At 50.4% G+C, this 10,363-nt stretch overlaps 1 protein-coding gene across 4 annotated transcripts in view; it reads left to right on the top strand.

Moving 5' to 3' along the window:
• Positions 1-227: 227 nt before the first annotated feature.
• The window catches only part of P4HA2 (prolyl 4-hydroxylase subunit alpha 2), a 32,000-nt gene continuing 21,864 nt past the window's right edge, over positions 228-10,363 (top strand). For 3 of the 4 annotated variants that reach the window (XM_023531897.1, XM_011362274.2, XM_023531899.1), the window contains exons 1-4: positions 228-425; positions 8,298-8,397; positions 9,099-9,195; positions 9,582-9,733. In XM_023531897.1, coding sequence (XP_023387665.1) covers positions 384-425; positions 8,298-8,397; positions 9,099-9,195; positions 9,582-9,733 — 391 coding nt within the window. In that variant the 5' untranslated portion in view covers positions 228-383. Of the gene's footprint in view, positions 426-8,273; positions 8,398-9,098; positions 9,196-9,581; positions 9,734-10,363 lie in introns of all 4 variants that reach the window. The other variant, XM_023531898.1, reaches the window with a different exon arrangement.

The following is a 10,363-nucleotide window of genomic DNA, read 5'->3' as shown; positions in this document are numbered from 1 at the left end:
GGCCGCGCCAGGCGGGGAACTTGGCCGCCCTGCTGTGTCAGGCTCCCCGGGAAGGGGCGGCCGGGCTGCCAGAAGTTGGAGAGGGAAGCAGGGGCGTCGGCCAGGCCCTGAGGGGGCCGCTTCATGTTAGTGAGGTCCACTTCCCTCCCGAGGGCAAAGGGTTGGGAGTCTGTGCCGGACCCGGCGGGGTCCAGCTTGGTGCCCATTAACACAGGCTGGTGGATGAGAAAGTTTTTTTCTTTGTCGCCCTCCAGACATCCCTTTTGACTCTGCCTTGTTTTTCCTCGGCAGCCGTGGAGACTTGTGATAACTAGTTAACTAATTCAACAAACTGGCCTTCTGTGTGTCAGAAACCGTAAGGAGTTGCTAGCCCAGTGTGGCAGATGGACTGGAAGACCGGGCAAGTCCAGCCCCAGAGCAGTGTGGTGAGTGCTGTGCTGGGAGGGAGCACTGCGCTGTGGGTACTTGGTAGAGGACAAGACACTTCAGGCCAGAAGGCTTCCTGGAGGAGGTGACCCATGAGCCGAAGTGGTCAGATGAAGGCTGAATAAAGGATAACCTGGACAGAGGAACAGCCTATGTGAGAGGGAGCAGACCTGAGCACTCTAGTGGAAGCAGGGTGGTGGGGCAAGGGACACTTTAGGGGATAACTGTCCATGTCGACCCTGTCCACAAGAGCTTCACTGTGCCCTGCATGTGGAGGGTGCTCAGTGAACCCTTGTAGCATGAGAGTGGATCAGAGCACTTCCTACTTCAGGACAGCATAGGTGGGCCTCTGGCCTCTGCATTCTAATGACATCTTTAAAATGGCGTGGAAGAACATTAGAGTCTAGAGTCCCTCCCAAGACAGACTGGTGTCTTCTGCTATAGAATGATACCTAAGGCTTGTGCTTCTTGATGGAAACCATCTGAGGCCCTGGAGCCTCGGCCTTCCTGCAGGAGATCCTGGCTCAGAACAAGGGTTGGAGGATGTTCCTTTGTAGCTTAGGACGTTCTAAAATATCTCAGGTTTTGCAGAGATCCACTGTCCACCTATGTATTTATAGAATGTTTTTGCAAGCCGTTGCTTCCCAGCCCGTGTCACATCTGGGGTAACATGTTCCATGATTGAGTTCTCTGTTAAATGAACCAAGATGTCCTTAGGCTTGTACTGAAACTGCCCTTGAAGTGTCCAGCCTGCAGCCTCTCACTGTTGTCTGGGCCTCAGGGCTCAGCCTCTTTGTCCACTTTTCCCACTCACAAGATCTTTGGGCTGTGAGTCCTTTTCTTCTCAGATGGCCAAGCATGTCCACTGTGCAGCCCAGCCAAGGAAGCCACGTAGCAAGGATGGAGTGAGTTGGCTGAAGGCCTCGGCCCAGAGATGCTGTCATACTGGGCCACCCTAGTGCTCCGAGAGCTCAGCAGGCAGACATGGTGATGACTAGTCTGTGGCTTGTGATAGTTGTCCCCTCATCCTGTTGCAGGCTCTGAAGTGGGGTGCCCAGGAGAGAGCTTACTTTGCTGCTGGTTTAGCCTGGCCGCAGCTGCTCTCTGTTGATTCCTGTGTACCTCCTGTGTGCCTGGTTTCTGCTTAGAGTGTGCCTGGGGCTGGAATGAGGGAGGAGGATGAGGAGGCGGCAGCTGCAGTGGCACTGTTCTTGCCCGTGGGTAACTCATAATCTCTCTGAGATTACTGCTTTACTCTGGCAGTTTAGCTGGCCATGTGCCAGGGGAGGAGTCCAGAGTATAAGTGCTGATCAGAAGGAGAGACTGTGTGGGTGCAGTCCCGAGGAATGAGTGGGGTGGGGGACTCTGGGTTCTACTCATTTCATGAGAGAGCCTCAATTTTTCACTCTATCCTCCCACATTCTTGGGAGGGTCTGAGATTGGATGCAAGACCTTGGCCGATTTGTAGCCACGCTGGCTGATAGTGTTCATTGGGCTGGTGGATGTGTTTCTGGCTCCTGGGATCTATCAAGAGTTTAATTTTATGCAGATGGAGGTTGGCAGGAAATGCTGTGATGCAGGCACGTGCAGGCCCAGACAATGCTGGGGCGACAGTTAAACTGAAGAAGTTGCTCCAATCTAGTAATTTGGACTTCTAGAGTGCCTTGGGGTAGGGCGTCAGCCTGCCTTAGAGCAGAGAGGGCTGGTGGCTCCTGTGGCCACTGGGGTTTATGCTGGGTGGGGATGTGGAATGAGGGATATCGTTTTTTATTCTTAGAAGGAGCAGAAGGGAATGAGAAGTCTGGATTAGACTCCTTGGAGCCCTAGAAGAGAATTTTTGTTTCGGTGATGTCATGGCAAGGGAGAGGACAAAGTGTTTGGGTAGTGAGTTCTCCAGCTCCGATAGGATCTGTCTGAGCCTGATCACAGACCAGCATCTGCTCTAGACCTTTCAGGAAGTGCTTGCTGGAATGTAGCCTCTTGTGTGCCTGGCACTCCTGAGGGCCAAGGTGTGGCTGACATCCTGAGGCCTCATCCATGTAGGAACTTGGAGTGAACAGGTCAGAGGCGTAGACATACGTGAGGTCTTAGGACTGGTCCAGTGCCCTGCATTTTGCCAGAGGACTTTCCTTCCTTGGTGGGCTTTAGAGCCAAGGATTGACCAGTCCCAGGCTTATTCCCTGGTGCCTGGTGTGCTGCGTTCCACTCTTTCCTGAATTAATGTTTCATCTCTTCTGGCGCTCCTAGGACCTGGAGATTGCCCAGTTTCTGCGTCATTTTCATCTTCACTGAACCCCTAGACTGGACCTTCTTTTTCTCCAGAGATCAGCTGGGCAACTGGCTGCTTTGGGTCTACTGACATTGCTGACAGTACCCTAGGTGCTGGTGACTGGTTTAAATTGTGCCTGGTGCTGCTGGGCTGCCCACTGACATCTGTCATCTCATCGAAGCATCCCTATGAGATGTAGGTCCTAATATAATATAGATGGGAAAACTGAGAGTCAGAGAGACCTATAACTTATCTAAAGTCACAAAGCCAGTAAATGATTGTGGGGCTGAGATTTAACTCTGGGGCTATCTGACCCCAGGGTGTGCCTGCCTACTGGACTGTACTGCCTTGCCCTGAGCTAGGCTGATTGGTCATTGGTTAGTGCTGTGATGTCTGGGGCAGGAGTGACTGTTACCTGAACTCGAGGCACCATTCCTGTCTTCCGGGTTCATGTTGTTGTCTGCCTTCTGGCGGGATCCAGCCACAGATGTAATGAAGATGCTTTGTGAACCACAATAAAGTCCTTGATGTACACAGGCTTGCTCTGCCAGAGCAAAGTGTGGCTCCCACTTTTGGGAGGTCCTTGTACTGTAAACCAACAGATGTTACTGAGGGGAACTGAATGGCAGCAGTGTCTAGTGGGAAATGTGTTTTGGGTTGGAGTCTTGGCTCAGTGATTTGCTGCCACTTGTCAGGTGTGTACAAACTCTCTCTTAGAATCAGTTATCTACCTGTATCTGAGATGGAGATGATCTACCTAGTTTACAAGGTTTGGGTGAGGATTAGAAGGTAGAAATGAAAGATTTTTGGAAACAAAGAGTGCTTATCTTAGCATTGTTCCCAGAAAACAGAGCCTGAGGCAGAGCTTAAGTGCTGACCGCTTCATTGGAAGGAGTAGTTGCAGGGCAGCAAGGGTGAGGGGAAAGGAAAGAGGTAGAGAAGGGTGGGAAGCAAATGCAGGCTGGCGCTTTAGCAAGCTGGCTGCTCTGCGCAGAGTAGCAACAGTTGTTGGGCTGTGCGGGCCATCTCTGGGCGTGCGCTGCAGAAAGTCTGCAGCCCAGAACAGAAGGTATTTATCTGCTGACCTCCTCTCTGTCCTTCCCCAGTCAGAGTTGCCTCATGAGTTAACTCCTCCTGCTCCTGTGCTGGACTACCAAGGCCCTCCAGCAGTGACTGGGGAGGAGGGTGTGGCACATCTTTGGAGTCTAGAAGTAGTGAGCGGAGCGACATTTGGGGCCTGACAGTCTCTTCACTGGGTCTGAGGCAGAGCAAGTGGCCCAGGACACAGGAGAGGCCAAGAGAGTAGAGGTGGTACGTCAGATGCATCCAATACAATGGTGCCAGGATTTTATCCTTGTGTGGAGTTCCTTCTTATGAGTTAGTGTCACCTAGACCGCCAAGTCTCTGCCAGGATGGTGACTGAAAACACAACTTGGCTTTTGCATGTCGATTTTTACAGCCTTCTTTGCTACTTCATTGCTTGTTTACTGAAGCAGGAAACTGGTTTTGATGGCATCCAATTGGGAAGTACACATCTACACGTTCATCGACCAGATAAAGTGTCAGGACAAACATGGGTGAATGCCTATGATTCATTAGGTTCTCAGTGAAGGAGAATATTTTTTGTGTGAGATAGTAGTTAGAGGTATGAAACTTGGAGTCATGAGATGGGGCTGAGAGGGTGGTAGGGCAGAATCAAAAAGGTCCTTAGGGCTAAGGAGTTTGGACTTCCTCCTGAGGGCAGTGGAGAGCTTTTGGAAGGTTCTTAGGGAGAGAGAGACTGAAAGAGGGGTTGCAGGAAGCTATGCTGGCTACTTCGTAGAGCAGAGGTGGATGGCAGATGAGAGTTTAGTGCATACAGAGGCCAGAGTGTTTGCAGGAGGAAATTGGGGGTGGCTCAGACTAAGGCGATGACTGAGGCATGACATAGAGTAAGGAGAGTAGAGTGCTTCCCATTTTTCCCTGGTGTGCCAGTGACAGCAAGAGCCTCAGTGAACATCCGTGTGTGCTTAGGTGGCAGGCCTCCTGGAGCCTCTGCAAAACTCTGCCTAGGTTGAGCACGCCTGTCCTCTTGGCTCTGCCATCCCAGGGTTGGCCACACCCCTAGGAGGCCAGGCCGTTGGGGGAAGCCCTGTTCAGGCAGGTTTGGCTTCTTCACCAAAGGCAGGCAGCCTCTGGTTCAGTGCCAAGCAAGACCTGTTTGTTCTCAGCAAACCCGTGTTCTGTCTCTAGGCTGTTAAATATATTGTTAAAACTCAAGCTGTTGCATTTGGGTTGCAGCTGGGAGCATTGGCAGAGGTTCCTGCCTGATGAGGTAAGGGGAGAAGCTAAGGACAGCAGTAGTAGTTTGCAGCTGGAAACATCTTTTCATGGCCATTTGGCCAGGTTGTAAATGTCCTTTCCAAAGAGCAGGCTTGCTGGGGACTCTGATTGTATGTTTTGGAATTGCCCTGTGCTTAGAAACAGTGCCAGTCACCTGGTGGGTGAATCACTGTCGCGGGGGTATTGGCAGGCTTTGGAGGACCACCCCTTGGGGATCTGAACTCCAGCCATCATGGCCGCTTTGGAGTCCATTTGAGAGGGCCTACTTCGTTTTCTTTTTAAGCATACTAGAAAATTTGTTTCAAATTTCTCATAGAGCTCCTTGAAGAAAGGTTAGGAAAAACAAATAATCATAAAGAGAAAAATTAAATTATTTCACCAAGATACAACAGTCTTGCATGTGTGTATATGTAAATTTGCACAAATATGCACATATATACATTTTTTCTTGTAAAAATGAAATCATAGAGTACATATTGTTTGGAAGCCTGCCTTTTCCACTTAACAGTATGCTTTGATCTTCTCTCCATGTTAATATACATATGGCTTCCAATCTTGTACAATCCACAACAATCCATTATAGAGAAGAACTGTACAGTCTTCTTTTGTGGTAGTTTGTTGGGTGCCCAATATGGACCAGACATTGTTCTAAACTCGGGATGCAGCTCAGATAAAACTCAGTATTGGTTTTCTGCCTGGGCTTGGTGCCACTTTGTTTTTCATAAAAGGAGGTTCAACATTGCCCATTTCCAGGCCTGTTCAGCATGGATTTCTCAGAGTTCCTAGAAGGGCTTTCAGCAGCTCTGGACACTTCATTTGGCACAGGGCAGGCACACATGCTCCCGCCTAGTCTGTCCTAAGCAAGTTCTGGATATAGGTGAGATGGGCGGCAGGTATGTAGTTAGTTGGCCTTTCCCACAATGCCACCTCCCAACTTGATCTTGGTTCGATGACCTTTTGTACAAAGCCTTTAGTGTTCAGGGACTTAAGATCCAAGAGAAATGGGGTGGGGCTCCAGGGCCTCTCTGCCTGGGGTCTCAGTATTGATTGTAGTAATCTGGGAGGGGGACATCCTTGGGGTTGCCTAGCTTTCTGGGTCAGCAGAGTCATTGTCATCCTCCTCAGAGTGGGACATTGCAGGTTCTTGGTAAGCCATTTCCTAGAACCCTATCTGTGATTCTTTGGGTTTCTGCCTCCAGGCTGGGATTCATAGATGGGCTCAGTTTAAGCCAGACAGCACATTCCGGAGAAGTGACAGCTGGTATTCATATAACGAAGGAACCTGGCTGCTTTTCCCTATGTGCTGTAATGTGTGAACCATGGACAGTATCACCAAGGTGATTTGAAAGGAACCGAGAGGCTTCTCCTTCCCCTGAATTTGTTCCCTGATCTCTGAAGAGGTTTGCCACTGCAGCTGGCGACACAACAGGGTAGAAGCGCTGGGCGCCCCCAACTGTGCCTGGTCTGGTCTCCTGCCTGTGCGCCACTCTCTCACCAGCCTGATGGGGAGTCAGCTGGTCCCTCACTGTCCACAGATACATCCTGACCCTGGGTTTTTACTGTCCCTTCCCTATAGAACATGCTCTCCTGAGCTAGTCAAGCCTCTTGAAAGATAAGGAACAAACACCACCCCAGGTAAAAGGGGTTTGTGTAAGCAAGAAGAGGCCTTCTGGGGTGGGGATGCAGTATGGTGAGCCTAGGAGCTGACCTGTGGCTGGAGCAGGGAGGACCTGGATCCTGTCTCAGAGCTAGCCGGCCTGCTCCCTTTCCCTCCTCTGCTGCCCTCATTCCATGATGGACCCTTTAGTCCGATACTCCTTAACCTTGCAGCAGGTTCTGGGCTGAAAGATCTTGTCCCATGTATGTCTGGGCCCCCAATACTCGGGGCACTGGTGGGCTTACTGCTGGCTGAGCAGACATTGGATAGGGGCATGAACAAATGAGGTCATTCACTTATTCTCTCCTCTTCCTGATGCAGGAACCATATGGGGTGGGGGTTGTGGTTGGGCTTCTCTGAGCCTAACCTGGAACCACAGTGGATTGGAATTTCTTCTGAAAGGGTCAGGCGAGGACTGGTAGGTGTGACTGTGTGTCTAATTGGCCATGGCAGGCAAAAAAAATCTATGAACTGGCATTAGGTAGCTCAGACTGAGAGTTCTGTTAGTTAAGCTTACATTTAGGGGAGAAGCATTTGTATTTCCTTTATTTTCCTCGTTTTCTCTTAGTAAATTTCCAGTGGGGCTTGGCTGAAGTAGAGCAGGAAGAGGAGGGACTAGCAGAACTGGGCTCAGATGGATGCTGGTCCTCCAGCGTCCTCTGGGCTGCGTGGCTTAGCTCAAGGCGATGTCTGAAGCTTCCATTGTGTACTCAGGTCCACTGCCAGTGGGCCTTGCCCCAGGTCATGCCTGCTGCCTTTGGAGCTGGGTCTGGCTATTTTGAGGCCTATGAGAAGACAGCATCTGGCCTCTTACCTGTGTCAGCAGCCCAGCCCAGCCCAAGGCTTTCACCCTGTGTGGCTGATTCCTTTTTATATCCCGGGTGCCTAGCTCAGTGCCTGGCATATGTGGGTCAGTGCCTCAGTGACTCGCTAGTGAGGACAGTGACTGCCAAGGAGCCTCACTACAAGAAAAACAGCATCTGCCCAGAGTGCCTGCTCCCAGACTGCTTTTGCTGTGGCCAGGTGTGGACTGGCAGGAGGCAGTTTTATTTCTCTTCTGGCCAACCATCTGCTATACACCTCATTTTGGGTGTGGGTCCCCTGGAACATATTGTGTCAAGTTCTCTTTCTGTCATTGTTTCTCCTATACTGTCAACCTTCTTGTGCGCAGGGGATATATGTTACGTCTGGGTCCTCAGTACCTTGCACTGTTCTGGCACATGTGTTGGGAAGAAAAGCAGAAATAGAAAAGCAGTCTGTGAAACAAGAACGGGTGGGCCATAATCTCAAACTTACAGACTATTAGAACCAGAGGTGACTGTCCCCCATGCAATTCAGCCTTCCCATGTTGCCGGTGGTTACCAAGAGCCAAGAGGGCACAATCTCTCTTGAGGCACATAGCCCCCTAGAGCAAGGGCCAGAATTGAGCTCATACTACTGGTTCTACACCCTGTGCTCTTTCCACTGGTGATCCTGAATATCCTTAGCTTCTGTGTGCTAGGTTCAGATTTTGGCATGTTCGAATGTGTGTATGTGTGTGCACCTGTGTGTGTGTGTTTCCTTACCTGTTACTTTTTTTCTCCCTTATTGTTGATCCAGTGACTATCACTGAATACCTTGCAGATGCTGCCCTCCGTGACTATGAAACTTCAGGTGTCCATGTTGCTGGTGGCCTGGTTTGGTGTCCTGGGCTGTGTGCAGGCTGAATTCTTTACTTCTATTGGTATGTGCCAACAGGACTATCATCTGTCTGAGCAATCATTAGCTCAAGTGCCAAGGGGTGTCACCGCCTGAAGACTGTTCTCATTTAGGATGGGATGGCCTCACCCACTGGTTTTGACCAGTTTTAGGGAGAGTGGGACTTGCAGAGTTGCTATTTCTGCTTCTGAGGCCCTGATGACCTGGATGTCCTGGGAGCCAGCTGTCTTAACCGGGTCCTCCTCCCTGGGACATGCAGGCTACTCCCGGGCAGCCCAGCCTTCCTGACTGTCTTTCTCCCAAATCTTCGAGTGGTTCTGAGTGGAAAACACTCTGCGGCTGGTGGATCCAGCTGCTCTTCTCCTTCTGACCTAAAGTCTCAAAGCTTGTTTCCATGTGATGAAGCCTCTGGGACGTCCATGCCGCAGTGACTTGACTCAGCTGAGTGACGGTGGGAGAATGAGATCTGGGACTTCTTCCTTAAGGCACCCCCAGGGCACTTACCTCAACATCCCCTTGGGGCCTCTGCCTCTCTTCCTGAAGCCGGGGGGCCAGGACCATCTGAGAGCCTAGGTCCCCTTTAATTCTAAGTCCCCGTGATCCCAACAGAGGTGACATGCCCATGACCCAGGAGACTCACCTCTGTGCTGGTGTTCTGTGCCCCAGGTGTGGGGGCTGGACATCTCTCATCCATTTCCCACTGCTGCTTTCTCTCCTCATTTGCAGGGCACATGACAGACCTGATTTATGCGGAGAAGGACCTGGTGCAGTCTCTGAAGGAGTACATCCTCATGGAGGAAGCCAAGCTCTCCAAGATTAAGAGGTGTCCAATGCCCCGAGTCCCTACACCCACCCTGAGTCAGTGCTTCTGCCGCCCAGAAACCCACCTGGAGTGTCCAGAAGAGGAAGCTCTGGACAGGGCACTATGGGGCTGGCTGGCCTAGAAGTGACTTCATGCCAGTCGTCCAGGGTGGCTCTACGTGGGCTAAGGACTCACCGCTTTTTCCTTTCTGTTCAGGAGCCTTTTTGCATACATTGGGGTCCCCAGCTCTTTCTAGACTAAGAGGCTGGAAGGATCCATGGGGAGTGACTGCATTCATTTTTTAGTGCTTTTTGATGAACACAGCCCTAACTCTCACCAGGGAGATGATCAGAGGTGAAGACCTTTGTGGGTGGGTATGTTAGTCTTCTTTTTCCTTGGTTCCACAGCTGGGCCAACAAAATGGAAGCCCTGACCAGCAAGTCAGCTGCTGACCCTGAGGGCTACCTGGCTCACCCCGTGAATGCCTACAAACTGGTGAAGCGGCTGAACACAGACTGGCCTGCACTGGAGGACCTTGTCCTGCAGGACTCAGCCGCAGGTGAGAGATGGTGAGCAGGTGCTTGGATGAGCCGGCGTGTTTGTGTGCTCGTGCCTGGGGAGTGTGTATCTGAGCCTGTCCTGGGTCTGGGTGGGCGTGCGCGGATCATGGACACTGCCATCTCATGGCTCTCTCCCTTCCCTGTGGGGACCTCTGGCAGTTGGCCATCCTTATTTTTTACTATGTAAAAATAATTGGTTTTGGCCTTTTCCTAGTGTTTTCACTTCCCTTTTTTTGGCAGTGATTTTTTTTTCTAATTACACTTTAGTAATACGTTTTTACAGAAAAGTTGGAGAATATAAAAACAATTACATAATAAAACCACAATTCTTAGTCCAATTGCCTAGTGAGAAGCACTGTTAAAAGTCCAATCTTTCTATACATGCACATACATTTTTTAAAAAATGGAACCTAAGATGTACACCAGGGATGCAAACTCACTTGTTTTGAGGGACTGAATGAATTAACCAAAGGGAGTCAAGTGGGCTGGGCACTGGGGCCTCATCTAAATTCATTCCCACCCATATCTTTTAGAAATAAAACATCTGTTGGCAGATTTATGACATAAGTGTATATTTTCCTGAATTTTACAACTTCTCTGTATGTCCATTAAATGTTCTGCAGCATGAT

This window comes from Pteropus vampyrus, unplaced genomic scaffold (assembly GCF_000151845.1).
Source record: "Pteropus vampyrus isolate Shadow unplaced genomic scaffold, Pvam_2.0 Scaffold74, whole genome shotgun sequence".
Classification (NCBI taxonomy): Eukaryota; Metazoa; Chordata; class Mammalia; order Chiroptera; family Pteropodidae; genus Pteropus; species Pteropus vampyrus.
The sequence above is the reverse complement of the archived record's forward strand: the minus strand, read 5'-3'. Positions and strand labels throughout refer to the sequence as shown.